Source organism: Cyprinodon tularosa, unplaced genomic scaffold (genome assembly GCF_016077235.1).
Source record: "Cyprinodon tularosa strain WSP-4 unplaced genomic scaffold, ASM1607723v1 ctg387, whole genome shotgun sequence".
Classification (NCBI taxonomy): domain Eukaryota; kingdom Metazoa; phylum Chordata; class Actinopteri; order Cyprinodontiformes; family Cyprinodontidae; genus Cyprinodon; species Cyprinodon tularosa.
Window position 1 is genome coordinate 49,363 of NW_024039104.1, and position 23,129 is coordinate 72,491.

Below are 23,129 nucleotides of genomic sequence, written 5' to 3' on the forward strand. Positions count from 1 at the left end.
GCAGAATAGTATTAAATTTGAAGAAAAAATATGTGAAAATAATTTTCTAAAGTTCGATGGTCTAAAATAAATTAATATGTATTTCTGGTTATGATGAAAACAATAATAATAGGTTAAAATCATGTGAGATGGCGCTTGGGCATTGCCAGATTCTAGAAGCTGTAGAGCGGAGGAATGGCTTCCTCTCAGTGTTACATTTCTTAGATTCAAGACAAAAAACAATTAAAAAGGAAAATTAAGGTGAACATTATTCAGCCTTTGAGCGTAGCTGCCAAAGCATGCAGATGTATCAGTTTCCTCCTTAACTGTACATTAAATATTTGGTTTGGTTAGCATTATTGAACCTGGCAAACAGTACAGAAGTAAGGCAGGCGAGCGCAATTGCTCACTTATGTGTCAAAAGAAAGCTTTAAGCAATCACCTTTAATGTATCTATTAGACATTGCCCCACAGCTGGCTCGGGGCCTCCAAGACCTAGTTTGATGGTTACATTATTATAACCAGAGGTGTCAAATAAGGAAGTACAAATACTTGGTTACTGTAGTTAAGTTAACTTTTTAGGTATCTATACTTTACTCCATTACTTATTTTTTTTCCTACTTCTGACTTCTACTGATTACATTTTAACACAAGTATCTCTATTTCTATTCCTTACATTTTTAAAACAAACGTTACTCTTGACTTTGGTTTTATGATTATAAATATGTATTTCCATCCAATGCAGATCATTGGTGCCATCCATATCTAGTGAAAACTAGTGTAACTGGATGAGTAATATAACGCAAACACTCATTGGTTAACTAAAGGAAATCATCAGAAGCAAGCAGGTGTTCTTCAAACTGCAAATGTGAATTGTCTATGCCATGCTACAATTTCGTATTCAGAAAAAGATGTTGAAATGTCTGAAAGGTCGGACACAGGCAGAGCATATTAGGAGACGGAGACCAACAAGACCTCCCTCATCCTTGGTCCTATCTCAAAGAATTTTTCGAAATAGTCGAAAAATTGAGCTTTCAATTCTTATAGTGGCATCTGGCTGTTTTTTTTTAAAGGTTACTTTATACTTTTATACTTTAAGTAGTTTTTGGAGCACATACTTTTTCAGTTTTACTTGAGTAAGGAGGTCAAGTTGATACTTCAACTTTCACCAGTGTTTTTAAACTGCAGTAACTATACTTCTACTTAAGTAACAAATGTGTGTACTTTTGATACCACTGATTATAACGCATAATATAAATATATAGGTTTACATTAATAATTCCCCACTATTTTATAATACCAGAGATAAAAGTTATTTTATTTGCCTTTACTTATCCAACAAACTGCCACAAACTAACATGTAGTAGTTTTAATTTCTCTCTCTTTCATTAAATTTCCAAACAATGTTGAGAATGTTTCAATTTGGGTAATCTGCAGCTGACTTCGGAAAAAAAATATGTTAGTTGAAGACAAAAAAATTGTGGATCCTTGGTGAACTCAACTGCCACACTCAAATGATGGAGCCTAGCACCTGAAAATGAAGCTATAGACTATTGACAATATGAGGTTTTGTGTAAAATGCATGACCTTGAGGTTTCAGTAGAAGCACTTACAGTGGGTTATTTAGGTTATCAGGAGCCTGATGTCTTATATTTGTGAAGTTAATGTCATAGGGAAGCACTGCTACAACTGAACAGTCATCAAAGCTGTCCAACATGAGAGGTGTTATGAATTACAGCCACACTTGGAGGACATCAGAGCTTTTTGAAAACACAATAAATTATTAAACTCCCCTTTTACTTCAGACTGCAAGGAATCAAATGCTCCTCAACCTTATTTTTCATAACTACAAAAGTAGATCATGCTAATTGGTATAAATGTACACCTAGGCTTAAGTTATGAGTCTAATTCACATAACATTTCCATCCCAAACCAGCAAACACAAGCTATCACTGAACTCCCTCCAGCTATTAATAAATCGGGAGTGGAAGCGGTTGTTTTCAAAAAGTTGCAGTTCGCGGTGACGGGAGGTGTTTTGTAGCATCAAGGTGAGAACTATGGATACAATTTGTGTCAACTGTACCATGTTCTTCAACGTGGGAACTATGGATACAATTTGTGTCAACTGTACCATGTTCTTCAATGTGAGAACTATGGATACAATTTGTGTCAACTGTACCATGTTCTTCAATGTGAGAACTATGGATACAATTTGCGTTAACTGTACCATTTTTTATATATATATATATATATTATTATATATATTATATATATATATTATATATATATTATATATATATATATTTATATATATATATAATAAATACAGAACAACTTGGAACAGGTACTTATTTGTTAACACAGTAAATCAAATTTGAACAAATAACTCATCTCACTCTCTTTGGGAATTACCTTGTTAATGCTTGTAAGGTATTTGGGTGGCCTTTTTTTTTATTATTATTTCTTTTAAAAATTACACATCATCACTAGATAACTCTGTTAAACTACAAAGCCTGTGTGTTTCTTTGTACAGGTCGGGCAAAGTGAGCTTTTAAATACTTCTCTTGACAAGTCAGGCACATGAGAAGCAGACTTCCTACCCCCTTGCTGCAGCAGGAAATTCACAGAATTTGGCACCCAAAAGGCACCTAGAAGTTTAATCTGAGCCTAATAGGTAACCACAGGGTAACCTTTCCAGAATTTTTCTGTGATTCATTTTGTGGAGAGAGTCTACAAACAACATCACAAATAACATCACAAGCACGCACACATACACAAACACATACTTATCTTTTAACGACCTTATAAAGACTTAACATTGCGTCATGTGTGGTCATAGCAGATATATATATATATATATATATAGCCTACATATTTAGGCTATTCTGATTGTATATCATTGATATTACTATGATCACTAATATTGCAAGTTGGGTATTCATTTGCGACATGTGATTAATGCTTTGTGCCAGATAGTTCCCTTTTTTGGGGGGGAAACCTTGTCCTCTAGTATTTTATTTTCCTCCAACAATCAGCTAATTTAGTCACATCTACATATACAAAATCTTCTTTCCAGCTAGCATTTTCTTTTAGTCCAGCTTCCTTCTCCTCTGACGCCCAGACACCTTAATACTACCATGAAGTTCTTAGCAGCTATACATAGGGATACAGTTTCATCCATGTCTGAAATCTGATCAGGAAGATCTGGGGTCTCATTTATCAGAGATTGAATGGGATCTATACTAAAAATGTATATACTGTAGACATAGATGTTGAAAATTGGGGTACAAAAAAGTATTTAAGATTAATCAAACCATGTGAAACATAAATAAAATAGCAGATTTCCTTGTTAAATCTTACCTGTACGCATGAGTCAACATTACACCTCATATCTAGCCCTCTACAGTCCAAGATTTAACCATGAATAGTCCAGAATCTAAGATTAAATTCTAATACTGACAGAAATTTGACATTTCAGCTTCTCAAAAAGTATCGCCTTTAGGGGATTAACAATTGCTATTCAACATGGATCACATAATTTGTTTCATCCAGACAATTAATTTCTTTGTGGTTGGACTCTGTACTGCAGCATGTTCTTGTTTGCCACATACCAAAATGCATAGTTTTTCAAGCTAATGCAAAGTTAAATTTGAGACAGTTAAAAAACTAGGAAAGGTAGTTATCATTCAGAATTGTAGAAAAATATTCCTTTAATGGGGTTGTGAAGTATAAGGTTTAAAGCTTTTGTCCTTTTACCTATATTATTGATTGATCGACTTTTTATTTTTATAACGTAAGTTTTGAAACTGGTACTTTTACACTTTTACATGAGTAAAAAACTTAGGTTGATGCTCTAACTTCTACGAAAGTGTTTTTTAACTGCAGGATTTATACTTCTACTTGAGCTATAAACATTAATACTTTGTATTAAACACTAGACATAAATAATAATAAACACTAATACTTTTACTGTTAGTGATCACTCTGCTTGGGCGAGAGGCAAAATATGTTTGCATCTGTTTTATCTGAAAGAAACACCTTAATCTTGAAAGTTGATGGTTTTATATTGAGGGGTTGTGAACTGAATGCTAACCTTATGAAGTCTATGTCTGAATGAACATGTGAATGGATGAGAATGCCATGCATTGGTTTTCTCTTTCCCCATTTTCTCCTGAGAGATAAAGTGATAAGTTTAAATGACTAGCATTGTAAGATAGACTAGGCTGAGTTTACGACCCATTGTTCTAGCAGGCCCCGCCTCCAGCAGGGTCTGCTGGTGTCATCTGAGCTAACCCATTTTTGCTCCAATGCTATCCAGCTATATTTCGATAAATTTCTCAGTCTTTGTTCATTATTCAATGTAAAGCGAATGAAGCTACACCATTTGATTGCGATTAAGATCTCTGCATAATTTGTTCTTCACATTTATCTGCTGCTATTTTAAAGGACTTGAGTTTGTATATAGTTTGCATGGTAATTAAATATACTAATATTGTAATTAGCTAATAAAGGTACACATCTTTTAACTGTGGTTGTCTGTGGTTATTTATGTGCCCAACGATTTATCAGTCAGAACAAGATCCACCCTGTTTGGCTAACACTTGAAGAAAAAAAGACTATGTGCTTACGAATTTATGGGCTGCTTCTTCCAAGAATACGGTCTACCTGGACTGGGTCTTACGAAGTCCGTGAAAACAGGGAGACCGGAAGAGTTTTGGCTGTGAATTTTAACAGGTCTAACCTTCCGCTGCTTTCACCGCCGTACGCACTCTCGCTTAGAAACCGTGATAGATGACACACAAAGCAGGAAAAGAATAAATACCGAACTTTTCAAAACTGTTTCTGTTTAATTTTTTTCCTTTTTTTTTACTGTTAAGTGAACAAAGATGACAACCACCAGGAGCATGAAGAAATAAAAGCTAATGTATGATGCTGTCATTTTGGACCTCTCTGAAGTTGCTGCTATTTTCAATTATCTATTACTTAAAAAAATGTCCATAGCTGTATATAGGTTATTTATTCTCCAGGTGTACAGTTTTTTATATTGTTAAAACATTTTACTGTTCAGTATTTTATTGTTTATCTAACTCTTCCCTATTATGTTATTGTTATACATTTTTCAAAGGTCCACGTTTGTGTGACCATTTTTTTCTATAATCTTTTTGTTGCTGTAAACGCAAGAATTTGCTCATTGTGGGACAATAAAGGGAATTTCTATTCTATTTTATTCTATTCTATAAAAAGGGTATAAAGATATGAGTAAATCTAAACAATGTATGTATAAAAATATATCTGCAAAATCTCTTATATTCAACAAAAAAAATACTTAGTTAAGCAAATAGTTTTTTATAGCAGAGCTCTGTTTGCTTTAACAGTATCATCATTACTGTTGTTCTTTTAAAGAGACTGTGATAAATGTTTCCACATTTATCAACAAGATATGTTACAAGATATGCAAGAGATATGAATAAATAATCACATCTATATTCTAAAAGACAACTTGAGGTTAGTATAGGTCAGAAAGGAAGATATAAAAACAATTATTGGTGTAAGCAGGACAAATTACATCCTGATAACAAATATGTAAATGTGGGGGGGTCAAATTGACTGTACTAATCAAGTCAAAGAAAAATCCCATAAGGGGAAACATTACTCCTCAAATAATTTTTATATAATACTATATTAAATTATTATAGAAATAGATAGAATATATCTGCCATTATGGATCAGACCAATTTTCAGCAACAGGTGTACATGTTCTAGAACGTTCTTTAATATAAGGACCGACATTGAAATTAATATTGGAATGGTTCATCTCTATATGACTAAAGTGTTCAACAGATACTGTGATTGATAGTTGATTAACTTTATTAAAAAGCAAAAAATTATCATTAAAATATTTAGCTCTGAACTTATTACAAATTCTTTAGAAAATGCTACTTCTGGGCTTGAAGTATAAAACAGAAAACACAGAGTGGAACATGCAATTGTCCAACTTTGGTTTTGATTAGCGATTGCATGCATGAAGCATAGCTAAAAAAAAAAAAAAAAAAGAAGCAACATAACAGGGCATTTCTATTTTTTCTTTTTCTTTTGTACTTTCAATCCCTCCTTGCAGACCTGTTTGACCTGTTTGAAGCCTAACACACTTGTTGATTCTCAGAACAGCAATTTGGCCACAGCAAGGGGCACACAAGTAAAATCTCTTTGATGACTCTAAATGGAGAGATTATCCAAATGAAAGGCAATTACCAAAGCCCCACCCATCACCTCAACCTTCAATATCTCTTTATGCCTTTTTTTCCCAACTCAATGTTCACTCTATGAGCTAAGGCTATTCATCATATTTGCTATTTGATTCCATCCATGTTCCTCTTTTTCCTTTCTGCCTCATAATGCCTTTCTGCTTCTATAATCTCATCCTATTAGTCCCTCTGCTTCAACCCTCCCTTTTATCTTCCCCTCTTCACCTTTTCAGATACATCCTTTTTCTTTTTCTTTTCATCTCTCCCTTCTCACTCTTCATCCTCTTACTTCTCCCATCTCAAGGGAGCCATTAACTGAATTGGTCACAGGGGCTCTTATGGAAGAGAACACTGATAAACAATCCTATTTCTATTTTGAGGTCAGAAACAACCACTAATTGCTTCTGTCCATGTTGAGCATGAATGTGTTTTGTAAGAACAAAAAGACAAATACAGTCCAGGTTGGAGCAATAAATAGCCTCATGCTGAAAGGTTTTTACACCTGTGCTGATACACACATTGTGCTTGTTAAGGCTCTTAAGCCAGACATCTTCCTTAGTCATTCCACAACCTTCACCACTTGTGTTTTTGCACCATCTCATCACCCCCTTGTCCTTGCTGTCACTATCTAGTGTGATTATTCTAAGGGAGTAGAAACATTCACAGCCTTTATAACACAGCAAGACTGCTGGAGCTACAGTTCACTTTCCAGCCGCTAATAGACACTGAGTAACGAGAAGGGTACAAACATCCACCTAAACACATGGACATAATGTCACATCAGAACAGTGATGCATCTATAATGATTTTATGTGATCACTTCTTTTCAAATGATGTGCCACGTTTTTTTACATGGTCAAATGTTTTTACCTCAAACGCAGTCAGGGTATTAATCTTACTCTCTGCAGCTGTTAAACTGTTAAACTAATATTAGAATGACATGAACAATTGATAAAAACTGCCTAAACACTGAAAGATGTATTTATTCTTACAGTAAAAAAAAAAAAAATCTAAGCGGACAGTTTTAAATAAAAAAAATTACCATCTCTATGAAGACAAAAATAAACATAAAGACAATTACTAATGCAGCAAAACTAAACAAATACAGGCAAAGCATTGCATTTTGTTAACATGACCCAATTTGTCAGAGAAATAAAAGGTCAGATAGAGGTGAATGAGTGTGTGTGTTTGTAAGAGAAAAAGCAAAATTCTTTCAAATGAGTCAAACATCTGCTCTGATCTTTTTCCTGAGCTGTCCCTTTTTTTTTTTTGGATAAATGTTTTGTTCCGTATCATCCAATGTGACTGTAACCACATACCAATGTGCACAAAGGAAGACAGAGGTTTTTCAAGGTGATATTTTTTTGAGGGAATAGAAAGCATTTATGTGAATGCAGACTGTTTCTGTGTCCTCTCTTGATTCGAAATGCCAACTCCCTTGAACCACAAACACACATTCAACACACTCCTCTGCAGTTCTGCTGTCAACTGACACAACAAAAGAGAGAGAGAGCGAGGGAGAGAAATATCCCAGTTAAAACAAAACGATGTAATGTGTTTCAACCAGTGGGTATTTCAACAGGCTGCCTACATTGGGCAAAACAAAAACAAACAAGCAAAAAACCTGTGATGCATCATATTTTAGCACGTGACAGTAGCTGCCTAGATGTTATTAAAGATTCTTATATTTAAAATTCACCAAGAGCAAAGTTTAAAACAAAAATATTTGTTTTGTTTCTTTTCTCTTACAGTTGTTGAGAACTTTACAGATTGTTGCTCATGAGGCTAGGGGATGATGTAATGCGTTTCTTTTAGTAATGGTCAAAGTCATCATGCCATCTTCACTTTCACTGTTTCAATGTCTTTTCTGTTTTGCAGAACATCAGTGCCACTTAGTGGACATCCAAGCATACTGCAGGTTACATAAGATTAAAAGGCACCACATTACATCATACTGTCTTCATTGTTTCTTACCTCTGCAGCCTTGATTGCATTCATTTACTATTATTATATGAAATCCATAACAAAAATACATAATTAATGCCTTTTATTTATACAAAAATATTTTCATTAAGTACTTTAAAGCATTTGGAGCATCAATCCAAAGAAATATTCCTGTTAACACACCACCACTATTTTCCGTACAATTGTTTGACTGTTTTCTTATATATTAGTAATACAACTGTGTCAGACTAAGTTGATGCTCTTTCCACTTCAAAACCATCATGGTAGCCAGAAGACCACCCGTAGATTAGCAAGTATTAATCAATGAAATACTGTATCTATTTAGATCAGTGTATAATTTTTTGTAGTGGATGTCTGTTACCACTATCAGGCGAGCCGGCACTGATGCTTTGTCCACTCTTCTTCTTCCTGAGGGTGAGGAGCCTGGCCTGGGAGATCTCTCTTACAGCAGAGGCCAGATGTTCTCTGCTATTGCCGCAGGGGTTTGAGGTGGAGGCTTTGGAATCTGCATCCCCATTGTCACTAGAACGACCAGTGGACTTATTCTGAGGCACAAGAAAATACAACTGATTAAAAAACTGGAAAAACTCAAGACTCAAGATAGAGTCCTACAGAGAATGAGCATACAAATGAAGATATAATGCATGTTGTTACAATGCATCTACAGACTATAGGGGCATGAACTGTTTTGGGGTTTTTATTGTTTTGTGTTTTGTTTTGTTTTTTAATTAAAAAAAATCTCTCAAATATGACCTTGTAAAACATGCAATTTAATGATGCAAAAGAATTTATGAGTTCTTACATTTCCATTCTGTTTTGAAAATCGATAGATGGGTGGTAGACATTGGGCCTTCATTCTGTAAAAAAAAAATATAAATATATTTATCTATAAATCACATGAATAATCCATTATAATTTATCTACATACGTTTTAATACGTTGAAAATGAAAACCAAAAGGTTTTTGAAACTGCAATAAAGAGTAGTGTTCAGAGGTAAATTGATCCGTTCTGCAACTGGATACACACAAAATGTACAATTATAATTTAGATAGCATGTCAAAAAAGAAAAATTATGCCATTTTGACAATTAATTCTCCATGTATACACAGCATTAAAAATATGTGTAATAAAAACGATTGCTGCTATTTACAGCCTAGGTGCATTTATGAAGAAATTAAAAACCTTATGTAAAGACACAAAACTGTGTTCAAAGAATACGTTTAAACCAATGCGATTTGGAGAAAAACTGATGTGAGTTGTGTAAGTGAGACTACTCTGTGTGAACTTCTCATCAAGTTATTTCCATGGACTTCTTGCAGCACTGAGCTTACCCTCTGATCCTTCTTGTTCCTTTGGGCCTAGAGAAGAGAAGGTCACTGTATGGAAGCTTCTTAAATCTCTCTCTGCCCACAGCCACATAAAGCTGCCCACACTCCAGCTTATTCCCATCAGTCACCTGCTGGCCTTCATAAGTGTACAGACTAGGGTGAAAAAATGAGGAAAAAACCCTTAAGGTCTGAAAAATGGTAAAAGTTACTGCATCGTTTTTAAATGTTTCCATTCCTACTAAAGGTTTGCTGTGAAAACTGAATGAGTAAAAGGATGTTTCTAAGTTCATCAGGTACATCTGTATGTATAAAGATCTCAAAGACAAAAATATCTATAAAAGATCCATGTATAACGCTTTGATATACAAGACAATGCGTAGAGAGGGGAGGTCTATTTGTGTAACCTGTCATTACCTTCGCACACCTCCCAGGACTCTCAAGCCCATCTTCTCTGTGATCATTTCTAGTATTCTGTCGAACTGTCCCATTATTCTCTGGTGGATCAGCAGTCTCATTGCAGGATTCAACACGTCACCATTTGCTACCACACTATCCAAAATAAATAACAACAATGTATTAGAGACATCTTTGCTTATCAATCTATGGCAAGAATACATTTGTCAGTAATCCCCAGTTGTGGATAAAAAAAAATTCAATATGTGGATTTGAACTGTGTGCAGTAGCACTCTACTTACAATATTGTACAAGGCTCTTTGATTGGTTTTAGAAATCGTGCTGACACGATTATTCGATTGTGTGGTCTGGCCTGAAAATAGAAACAATATTACCATGTTATAATATAAAGTCTGCAGCTACAGATAGAAAAACTGGCATGCTAAACATTAATACTTGAAATATAGGTTTTTTTATGGTATTATGCAACATTGCTGCATCATTAAAGCATTCTAATTCCCACTTGAGCTATACAGTACACTCATTTGAGATTTAAAAAAGAGCCAGAGGCTTAGGCTAATTTCCATATAATAAAAGAGCTAAATAAGCATAGTATTGTCTAGTGGCTTTACTCTCATGTACAGTTTGTTTCAAACTGTAGGAGCATGAAGCAACGCCTAGGAATAGTTTGTGATCAAGGTGGTATATTGCAATTATTTTAAGACAATTGTCAAAAGGTAAAATTATAGTAAACTAATTCTAAAAGGGCCAGAAAAAATGTTAACTTTAGAAATAAAAAAAAAAGAGCAAAAAAGCATCTTCCAGTGATTAATAGAGCGCCAAAAGAGTAGCCCCCTTGTGGTTCTCTGACAATGCAAAGGGTGAATACAGCTAGTCCTGTCCCTTAACACCTGTAACCAACGATGGGTATTAGATGGGGATCCTGCTGTTCTGGGAATGGAACATGGTAACCGAGTTAAGGCCCAGAAGCAGAAAATTAAAACAGATAGGCTTTAGAAGAAAAGAAAAGTCATAGTAAAGACCAGAATTTTTTTTTTCAGAAAACATGCAAATAAAATAAAAAACAAACAATTTTCCGTAAAAAAAAAAAAAAAAAAAAAAAAAAAGTACTAAAGACACAGGGATGACTCATTCAGGGACTAGCCAGGAACAAAGAGACTACACACAAAAAAATCCTAAAAGTACACAAAGTACATACTAACGTAAACTAACTAGTTTTGTTTGGAGTTGCTTTGACCAGATTTGATTGCTATCTGAGAACTCTGTTTAATGGGAGTCTACATTTTAACTAGCCTGATAAACCAGACTAAATGTGAGATTAAATGTGTAATTTAACTCGCACTTACAGGCCAAAATGATTTTGGCCGCTGGTGGGTGGGGCTAGTTTACTATGCCACATTCTAACCAATTATGGAAATGAAAACTGTCCATCATAAACTGCTTTTTGTATCAGCTGTTTTTTTAGTTTTCTTAGCTTTCATGATACCTAGAAATGTTGAACTATTTTTATTTACATGCTTATTCATTCGGTATTTATTGAACTTCTTTTCAAAGTACGCTGATTAAATGCTATGATCTCAGAATTAGTTCTGATTTAAATTAGCATACACCTCATTATTTTGATCTATACATAGCTGTATACATTTTTATCAATGTATAAGTGTGTTTAAGTCATGTTCAAAACAGTGGAAAAGCTAAAAATCAGTTTAATCATTTATCTTTAGAGACAAATGCTCTGGGATCAATGATGCTACAGCAAATTAAAATATTAAGAGAAATGTATCTAATTCAAATTATATATACAGCTTGTGTGTGTTTACATGTACATAAGAAATGATAACTGGGGAAATCTGCTAACCGCTACAACAGATCTTAATGATATTTATATAATCTTTGACTGTATGTTCCAGTCTGTTCTGTTATGCTTCAAGATGTGTTGGAGAATATTCATGAAACTATACCTCTAGATTTTTTTCTCATTTTTGCTACAAAGAAGCAGGGGATTCAACCAAGCCTGGCACAAGGAGGCAGCTTGTCTTTAGAAAACCATACTCCAGCTAGCTGTTTCTTTCTATTTACAAACTTACATAGAACAATGTTTTAAATGCACAAGCTAATTGCATTTGGACAAATCGAAGTCTGTTCTCCAATATCCTCGAATCAGATTTTGCAGTTTACATAATCATTTCAAAACTCAGATAATCAGAGATATCAAAGTGCAATCATATTTCTGTACATGTGTAACCAAGCTCAGCATCAGCCAACAGAAAATATGGAAAATTAAATATTGTAAAATATAAATTTTTTCATTACAAACTTAGTTATTTGCTGTGAAACCTGATAAAATTAGCTTTTATGTAAACTAATAAACTAAAATTTAGGTGTGTATTTACTGTTTCATGTAAACAGGTATTCCACCTAAGGATAATTGGAAAACAACCGGTTGATGTGACCCTCCAATGAATTCACTAGTTAGTCTGGAAGCAAAATGTTGCTTGGGTACTGCTGTATAGAGCGTTGTGATCTAACACCCATTTCAAGGGAATAATATTCAGGTCATGAGCAAAAGCCACCATGCCTGGCACAAAATTAAACATTTTTTAATGGTGCATGACAAATTTTCTCAGAGAGTCACAAATAGGCTCAGACTCTGTGTGGGTCTGGAGGCCTATGTGTGGCAATGATTCTTTAATTCTTTAGTCAATACAATGTTTTACAGTATTTCTATGTTGGCTAGTTAACAAACAAATACCGTAACAATGTCAGGGTCGTTCTTTTGTTCTGAGATCTTTACTGCTCCTAGAACATTGCAAGGACCCGAAGTGGAATAGGGGTTGAAGACACTCAACCAATAATATGAGGGGAGTACTTCTCTAAGTTAGGCCCAAAGCCATAGCAACTCTGAACTGGAAGGAGGATACAGAGCATACGACACAGGAAAATAGTGACACATTAAAAGGCAAAGAGAAGAACAAAAATAGCAGGAAAAGTGCACAGGGAGAGTAGACAAACCACATGATTTTCGAGATTACGTCTGATGTGATAATACAGTATATGTTGCTCTGTAGAATCAAATGATTTTTGTGGATGTGCAAATAAACCATGCTGACAGTATTTAAAAGGCCTACATGATGATTGTGGCATGTACCCACTCCATTTACAAACTGCTCAGGTAAATGCTCTGAGTTGTTACCCTCATGTTCCTTAATCATAGGGAATGTAGTAAGCATGAAGAGTTTTATAATATGGGGTTCCGTTAGTGCCAAAAATATGTTTATGTGTCTTCTGGTGTTACCATGTGTCTTCTGGTGTGTCCATGTGTCTTCTGGTGTGTCCATGTGTCTATGTAAGGTGTGCATGTATCGTGCTTATGTAATGGAAGTTGTATATGTAGTGGTTTAAAGTCTATATGTCAGATTCATATGTTGTGTCTATATGCTGTGAGCATATGCATTATGTCTACATGAGGGATAACGTGTATTGCATTATCCTTCACTTTATGTTGTTTGACCATGTTGTTGAGCCCGTCAGCATGTGATCTCGTTTTGCTGTCGTTTCCTTTGCTGTTACAGCCTGTCGTTCTCCCCTGTCATCTCCCTCTGCTGTTATACCTGTCGTTGTCCCGTCATCTCCCTCTGCTGGTACAACCTGGCGTTACAACCTGTCGTTGTCCCCTGTCGTCTTCTGTGTTGTTACAACCTGTCGTCACCTCTGTCGTCTTCTGTGTCGTTACAACCTGTCGTCACCTCTGTCGTCTTCTGTATCGTTACAACCTGTAGTCACCTCTGTCGTCTGCTGTGTCGTTACAACTTGTCTCCGTTATACTTGTGATTGTCCCCGTTAACGGGGCGTTGCACTGCTTTTACAATGGTGGGTTGCTGCTGCTGTCTTGTGCCGTTACCTGGTTCCATTTGTGAGTGGTTGGCTATTTTATTCATATTGTTTTAATCTTTAATGTCACAACAGTAATAACTCCCTTCAAATCTGACTGTTCACACATATTAGCTCTGGTAAACGCCTTAGTTCTTCACTTACCGACCAATGCGGTCATGATAAAATAACGTACACACTTCCGGTTTAACAGAGATTTCAAAATAAGAGTCAATGACACAAACGCCTCTGCTGTAAAATTGAGCTTCAATGAGCATTACCATGGAAAGGCTGTAACAGCAGAGGAGACGACAGGTTTTAACAACAGAGGAGACAACAGGTATAACAGCAGAGGAGAAGACAGAGGAGAACGACAGGTTTTAACAACAGAGGAGACAACAGGTTGTAACGCCAGGTTGTACCAGCAGAGGGAGATGACGGGACAACGACAGGTATAACAGCAGAGGGAGACGACAGGGGAGAACGACAGGCTGTAACAGCAAAGGAAACAACAGCAAAACGAGATCACATGCTGACAGGTTCAACAACATGGTCAAACAACATAAAGTGAAGAATAATGCAATGCACGTTATCACTCATATAGACACAACATATGAATCTGACATATAGACTTTAAACCACTACATATACAACTTCCATTACATAGGCACGATACATGCACACCTTACATAGACACATGGACACACCAGAAGACACATGGACACACCAGAAGACACATAAACATATTTTTGGCACTAACAGAACCCCATATTATAAAGATAGAACTGGCTACATGTTTATCAGAACTACAGCCTGAAAGGAGATTGTTTTCTCTTTTACCTCAGAACCACATTGGTTTATCTACGGGAGATTACAAGATCTTTTTATATTTATTTTGCCAGCAGCTCGCCTTCAGTTTGTTACCTTTTGACTGTTAATTCTAGACCTTCCTTGATCACCTTGGAACAGATCATTGGTTGAGTTTGCCATTATTGGTAACTTTTCTATTTATTGTAATTGTAGTTTTTTGGCCTCTTGGTTTTGGCTTTTATTCTCTCTAAATTAAATCACTTTTAATAGAAGCATATTATTATCTGCAATCCTTTTTATGTTTCTCCCTCTTCAATAAATATTTAATGGAAATTTGCCACCTCTAAAACAATGTCTGAATCAACCCGATCTACTCAAGATTTTAAAAGAGGAATGCAATGCAACTTTAATCTTTAATACAGGGCCTCGAATTTCTGTCATAGACTGGATGACTTCACGGATTGAACAGGAGCCTGCAAATTTTTTGGACATGCTACTTTCAATGAAAAATATACTTGCTAAGGATGTCCCAGTATAACAGTTTCCTCTCCAACAGATATCAGTTTTGAGTGTTGATCAATAACATTATTGACCCAACAGGATATTGGCATGAATCATGGATACTTTTTAGGTTTATTTTAGAGTAGAATATTAGAAAAAACTTTATTGAAATTCGTCAGAGAGAGAACTAAAGTCAACAAAAAAATAGGTATAAGAAATATGGACCCATTTATTATGAGCCAATTTACCAACCAAGGGAAATCTCTAATACTTACACACAATCAGCCACGCATTTGTTATGACTTTTCAGTCTGCTGATTTTCTAATAGTATACTATATCTACTAGTAAATAATTTGCCACACAGAAAAACACAGTTTTCCAAATACAGTTACTGAAATGATAATGAAGGTGGAATAACATATTGTTTTTAATGGAACTGTTAGGCCATACCAATCAAACGAAACAGAAACTTTCTCAAGTTCCCTGTTGTTTGGGTAGAAGGTCAGCAGTTGAACTTTAAAGCACATGAACCTGAGCACAACTTGACTTTTAGCTGCTCCAGCTTTGGCTGTGACTTTATAGCTGGTGATTAAAGATGCATTAAAAGAAGGGATGATTATGATACATAAATCAATAATGCATGGCCACTGAGACAACAACACAGTATTTTTTTCATGAACAGGAGGGGGGGAATTCTTAACATCACACTTTGACTTAAAAGACTTCATCAAATGCCTAAAAGTTTATCTATATTATATTGAATCATATATTTAAAACAAAGAATAGAAAGGGAATTTATTGCTGCAGAAATGGTTACGCTTTTTCTTTTTGAATGATCTAGATATGCACCTCTAGCACTGAATATACAAAACAAGATCAGTTGATAACGTCTCATTTTTAGAGTCAAATGACCAGATCTGTTTACTTCCTGCTTGAAACATGAGAAAATGATTGGTGTCTCACACCTACATTAGGGTAAACAAAAACACAGATGCACATTTGTTTGAAGAAGCTGTCTCTGCAATGTGTTCAAATACAAAATTCCCATGGAAACATTTTCAATTGATGGATGAGGGGGTTCTTACTGCACTAGAGTTGCAATACTCTGATTAAATTCTCTCTATTTACTAATAACAAAGCACTAGAAACACTTCTGTCTTACCTGTGCAGGCAGAGTCTGCATCATCCTCTTCTTTCTGGTGCCAATATCTAGATAACTGGGAAGACAGCACAAAAGGCAAGAACAGATGAGTCAATCATTGCCCTGCAGTATTGCGTTAGAGGTGCCAATAAAAAAGTAACTTTTAGATATATACCTATATATACCTAGAACATTTATACAAATACTTTTCATGTTATATTTGTATGTATTTGGTACAAAAACAACATCACTACATAGGTGGTAATAAAATTTAGAGTTGCTTGACTATTTTTGCATCCATTACAACTATTTTTGTTGGTACTATATGAATATATATATATATATATATATATATATATATATATATATATATATATATATATATATATATATATATATATATATATATATATATATACACTATATTGCCAAAAGTATTTGCTCACCTGCCTTGACTCACATATGAGCTTAAGTGACATCCCGTTCCTAATCCATAGGGTTCAATATGACGTCGGTCCACCCTTTGCAGCTAGAACAGCTTCAACTCTTCTGGGAAGGCTGTCCACAAGGTTTAGGAGTGTGTTTATGGGAATTTTTGACCATTCTTCCAGAAGCGCATTTGTGAGGTCGCACACTGATGTTGGACGAGAAGGCCTGGCTCTCAGTCTCCGCTCTAATTCATCCCAAAGGTGTTCTATCGGGTTGAGGTCAGGACTCTGTGCAGGCCAGTCAAGTTCATCCACACCAGACTCTGTCATCCATGTCTTTATGGACCTTGCTTTGTGCACTGGTGCACAGTCATGTTGGAAGAGGAAGGGGCCAGCTCCAAACTGTTCCCACAAAGTTGGGAGCATGGAATTGTCCAAAATGTCTTGGTATGCTGAAGCATTCAGAGTTCCTTTCACTGGAACTAAGGGGCCAAGCCCAGCTCCTGAAAAACAACCTCACACCATAATCCCCCCTCCACCAAACTTTACACTTGGCACAATGCAGTCAGACAAGTACCGTTCTCCTGGCAACCGCCAAACCCAGACCCGTCCATCAGATTGCCAGATGGAGAAGCGCGATTCGTCACTCCAGAGAACGCGTCTCCACTGCTCTAGAGTCCAGTGGCGGCGTGCTTTACACCACCGCATCCGACGCTTTGCATTGCACTTGGTGATGTATGGCTTGGATGCAGCTGCTCGACCATGGAAACCCATTCCATGAAGCTCTCTGCGCACTGTTCTTGAGCTAATCTGAAGGCCACATGAAGTTTGGAGGTCTGTAGTGATTGACTCTGCAGAAAGTTGGCGACCTCTTCGCACTATGCGCGTCAGCATCCGCTGACCCCGCTCCGTCAGTTTACGTGGCCTACCTCTTCGTGGCTGAGTTGCTGTCGTTCCCAAACACTTCCATTTTCTTATAATACAGCTGACAGTTGACTGTGGAATATTTAGGAGCGAGGAAATTTCACGACTGGATTTGTTGCACAGGTGGCATCCTATCACAGTTCCACGCTGGAATTCACTGAGCTCCTGAGAGCGACCCATTCTTTCACAAATGTTTGTAAAAACAGTCTGCATGCCTAGGTGCTTGAATTTATACACCTGTGGCCATGGAAGTGATTGGAACACCTGATTCCAATAATTTGGATGGGTGAGCAAATACTTTTGGCAATATAGTGTATATAGATAGATAGATAGATAGATAGATAGATAGATAGATAGATAGATAGATAGATAGATAGATAGATAGATAGATAGATAGATAGATAGATAGATAGATAGATAGATAGATAGATAGATAGATAGATAGATAGATAGATAGATAGATAGATAGATAGATAATACTAGATAATAAAAAGAAATATATGCCGTAAGATATGAAGATATATCATTTGTAAAAGCAGATAACATTCATATATATTTTAAAAAAAACGATACTTTTAATTAGCAGCGCCATGCAAAAAGTAAATTACATACCTCATCTCATTCTTTTTTCAAAAATGGCGTTCACCCGTTTTTGCAAATGAACTCTTCATATGTTATTAGCTCACTTAAACAGATGATCCTGTGATTTCTTTTTCTTAATCCAAGTGGAGATTACTTTAAAGAGCAAGCTCTTCAGTTTGACATTTTGTATAATTTAAAGAAGAGTTACATTCAGATTATAAAATGTAGCAAGGAAAGTAATCCAGTTTAGACCCCTTATATTTATTGACCTGTTTCTCAATGTTACGATTTAAAGACGTATACAAGCTTATATGTGTATGCAAACGTTCAGTTTGTGTTCTCTACCACTGAAGATTCAACTTTTTATAGCATATCGGCTTCATAATGACAATAATCATTCTTAATTTCACGCTATTAGTTGCCTTTGATAAAAAAAAAAAAAGTAGCAATGTGTGCATGAACAGTCTGTTGCAGAGAAAATATGTAAATATGTAAGCCTATATGGTCATATGTTGTAGCTGGCACATTTTACTGTAGTAAAGAAATCAGTCAAATGAGAATATACAGTAGCTATATGCTTCCAATGATTTGAAATAATATTTCTACCAGGTTTCTCTGGTTAAGGGGTTTTAACTGATTTTACAACCATTCAGTTTATCAAAATATAGATTACAAAGCTATAAAACATTTTAGCCTCTGCCCAAATGTATAAAGATATATAATTTTCCTGCCTGAATTTATTTACTTTATTTCTCTTTTGGGATTAATAAAGTATTTTTGAATATGAAAAATAAATAAATAAATATATCAAAATAACATAAATATATACATGCATGCATGCATAAAAAATCCATCCTAAAATGCCCTTGGAATCAGACCTAATACCCTCTTTAATATTGCAACCGTTCTAACAGCTGTCACTATTACACTACATAATAAGAAATATTTATGTGGTGAAATATATTAATATTTTGAAATCACCATAAAAAATACTAATATTAAAAAAATCTATCAGCAATGCAGAACTTTGTGCAAACACAGTTGCAATTCAAATATGTGTATAGGATTTTATTAAATATAATGTGTTGATGATGGCTTGAAGCCTGATATTCAGACCCTAATTCCAAAAAGCAAATAACAAACAGGGTTGTTGTCTCTTTTGATTTCTACATGTACATTCGTTTTTGTTTATTTAGAAAATAAAACATGATGATATAAGAAATGCATGTGAAAATTGCAATGAAAAGTGATACTTTGATATATGAAGGACCAACTCTGCCATATTTAAAAATAAATACAGAAATAAATAAATGCTCAATAAATGTATAAGCATACAATTAATTGCCAACAAAAAAGTGAGACATAAATGTATATAACTGTTAATTAGCTTCTTTATTTATTTGCCTTTGTAATATTTACCTTATTTATTTTTCTGTCCTTTATAATCTTCAACTTTATTTTTTAATTACTTATATTTTTAAGTATTTATTTATGTGCATGTTATAATATTTTTGTCTGTTTTATTCTTCCTTTGTATTTTTTTACCTTAGTTATTTCTTCGCCGCTGTTTATTTCTCTCTGCCCTTTTTACATTTCTCTCTGCCATTTTTACATTTCTCTCTGCCATTTTAACATTTCTGTCTGCCCTTTTTACATTTCTCTATGCATTTCTGTCTCATTATGCAAATGAGGAGGGGGTGTGTCCTAGAGAGTCAGCTTCTGCTCATTGGTTGGCATGGCGGTCCATCTTCTTAACTCTCAGAGCTCAGAGTACTAAGTTAAATGTTCTCTTTTCTGTTGCTGTTGTTCAATAAAAGTACATTTTAAGATCATTTGAGGCGAGAACCTTATACATTTAAGCATCACCATATGGCCCATTCACAGATTTAAAGCGTAATTTAAAAATTTTTTTGACAAACTTGAGAGGACCGTGGCAACCAGCAAAGCTCCGAAGCTGACGGCAGCCAGGTCTAACCACAGCCCATCTGCAGCGGCCCTCTCTCTGCATAGCCGTGTGTGAAGCGTGTTGGTTAGCATTTTACTACATCGGTCGAATCTACAGGAGGAGAGTCTGATGTCGAGTCTGAAGTCATTAGAACTTGAGTAGGGACTTTGCCAAACTTTGCCAAATACAACAAAAAATCGCCATCATAGCCTGGCTATAGACCTGGCTGCCGTCAGCTTCGGAGCTCCGCTGGTTGCCCCGGTTGTCCTCTCAAGTTCGTCACATTTTCTTTTAAATTACGCATTAAATCTGTGAATGGGCCATATGGTGATGCTTAAATGTATAAGGTTCTCGCCTCAAATGATCAGCGGCGAAGAAATAACTAAGGTAAAAAAATACAAAAGAAGAATAAAACAGACAAAAATATTATAACATGCACATAAATAAATACTTAAAAATATAAGTAATTAAAAAATAAAGTTGAAGATTATAAAGGACAGAAAAATAAATAAGGTAAATATTACAAAGGCAAATAAATAAAGAAGCTAATTAAGAGTTATATACATTTATGTCTCACTTTTTTGTTGGCAATTAATTGTATGCTTATACATTTATTGAGCATTTATTTATTTCTGTATTTATTTTTAAATATGGCAGAGTTAGTCCTTCATATTGATATTAAGTTATATAAATACATGAATGTGCAGATCCAATAGTCTTATACATAAGTCGACTTATATTTTAGGTCAATGCTTCTATTCATGACTCAGCTTACCAAGCAGTGACTCAGCACTCAGCTACACTGTTGAGTCACTTTCTACAGTCAGCAGGTCTGAGTGAATGACTGTGAACCCCAGCAATTATAAGCGAAGCTCTAAAGTGCTTATGTTTAAATGTAGACTGGTCATTTAAACTATTGTGGACAGGTTGCCCCAGGTTACTTACTATGCATAAAATCAATAATTTTGTTGGGTAAAACTGAGAAAGGTTCATTCTTACTCGATCTTTTTGAATTTCTCTTTCCCTGCAGCCACGTACTGCTCCCCGTTCTGCAGGCTGTCAAGGCCCTCCACCTTGTGGCCCCCTCTCGGGGTGTAGATGTTCCTCACCGCCCCGAACGGAGCCTGTATCCCACCCGTCACCTCTCGCAACAGCGTCTCAAAGTTGCCCACTCTCTTCTCGTTGATCACTATCCGTCTGGCCTCATAGTAAGGGTCTCCGTTCCGGAACATAAAGATGTTTTTCACCACAGGCTGCGAGAGAAAGTTTGGCTTCTCTGTACCCATCTCTGTGCTGGAAGATAAATAAAAAAGAAGAAAAAACTGACAAAAGAGCGACTGAGAGATACTCGTTAGGATAAAGTCATAACGAGGTTATTCCGGCTATGAATCGCATGGCTCGTGCCATCATAACGTCATCAGAGCTGATCCATCCGTGCCAAACGCAGCGCGCAGGTATCCAGCCAGCGCTTTGAACGGCCAGACAGGAAAACTTCACTTTCTCAAAATAACAAAAAGCGACTCTATTGCTTCAAAGATACAGATATTAAAAGTCCATATATTCAACAGCAGAAGACAATAAGCGATGCAGATGTAAATACTTCCTGCGCTACAGGTGAGTGTAAAGCTGGAGTCCTGCTGGCTTCCTCCGCTCTGTAACCCTGCTGTCTGGGGAACTCATCTGTTGGGACATGACTATGGGAACAGGTTGTTGTCTGTCCCAGATTAGATGGGACTTTCTTATCATCCAGAGGCCAATTATTTAACAGTGGACAAAACATTCATCAATTCACAAAAGTATTATTGCATTACTATAAATAATAAAATAAAATAAAAAGAGATGATGATAGGCTGCAGGCCAGTATGCAAGGCTTCAGGAAGTCCCTTGCAGCACAGTGATAAGTTAATTGGGAGCCAAGGGATTGGAAACCAAAGGGTTTCAATTGACATCCTGAAAAGGGACCAAAAACATGTTTGTTTTGTGAACTTTAATTGTGTTCCGCAACAACAGGGAGAACACTGTGTCCTTTGGCTTATCTTTGACAAAGGGAATAAATATACTTTCAAAAATCTGTGAATGTATACAGGTGCTTTAATGCTGGTTGTTGCGGTTCTTATCCATAAGTCACAATTTTATTAGTCATTTTTATTAGACAGTGGTTCACATCCATTTAATCTAAAAATTACTGTATAGAAACTTTTAGCAGGGTAAAATATGGACCATCCAGCTGGATGTGACTAATTAGAAACAATTACTGGTAGGTATGCTAAAATAAAGAACATGGATTACAAACAAGTAATATTTAAGTTAGAAAAAAAAAACATATTGATGGTGCATTCTCCATCTTCTAACATGCTTTATCCCAAATGGTCACGACGGGTGCCAGTGCCTATCTCCAGCTGTCTACAGGCAGGGTACACCCTGGAAAGGTTGCCAGGCCATCTTAGGGCAACACAGAGACAAACAGCCATTCACGCACACACTCACACCTAAGGAGAATTTAGAGAAGCCAATTAACCTAACAGCCATCTTTTTGGACTTTGGGAGGAAGCCGGGGTACCCGGAGAGGACCCACGCATGTTCAGGGAGAACATGCAAACACCATGCAAAAAGACCCCAGGCTGAGAATGGAACCTGCAACCTTCTTGCTGCAAGGCAGCAGTGCTACCCACTGCCCCACTGCGCTAAAGTCTGATTGTCTGCACTGTTAAAAAACAAAAACAGTGTCCTATGTCAGAGTGCTTACTAGGAAAGTCAGATGTTGCGAAGTTCAATATGACAGCTATGCATATTAAAAGTAGGGAAAGGGGCAGGTATAAAGTTATTATCAGCAATTATTTTTGTGTCTCATTAACTGACAAGTCATGTTATTAGTAAGCACAGAAAAAATTAGTTGAGGTGGATGGATATGGTCAGCTGTGCTTTCCTGTGGCCTCTGATTTCTACCTATTCTAAAGATGAAGAGGAGATAAGAATACTCTTCAAAATGGGTTAT

At 35.9% G+C, this 23,129-nt stretch overlaps 1 protein-coding gene across 1 annotated transcript in view; it reads right to left on the minus strand.

Annotated features, from left to right (window-relative positions):
* LOC119791323 (doublecortin domain-containing protein 2-like) overlaps window positions 1-21,802 on the minus strand; it is a 43,875-nt gene extending 22,073 nt beyond the window's left edge. The window contains exons 1-7 of the mRNA XM_038297366.1: window positions 21,134-21,802; window positions 16,277-16,331; window positions 10,214-10,284; window positions 9,933-10,067; window positions 9,522-9,671; window positions 8,992-9,046; window positions 8,551-8,734 (exon numbers count right to left, since the gene is read on the minus strand). Of these exons, the coding sequence (XP_038153294.1) occupies window positions 8,551-8,734; window positions 8,992-9,046; window positions 9,522-9,671; window positions 9,933-10,067; window positions 10,214-10,284; window positions 16,277-16,331; window positions 21,134-21,420 (937 nt within the window). The 5' untranslated portion in view covers window positions 21,421-21,802. The remainder of the gene's footprint in view (window positions 1-8,550; window positions 8,735-8,991; window positions 9,047-9,521; window positions 9,672-9,932; window positions 10,068-10,213; window positions 10,285-16,276; window positions 16,332-21,133) is intronic.
* Window positions 21,803-23,129: the final 1,327 nt, after the last annotated feature.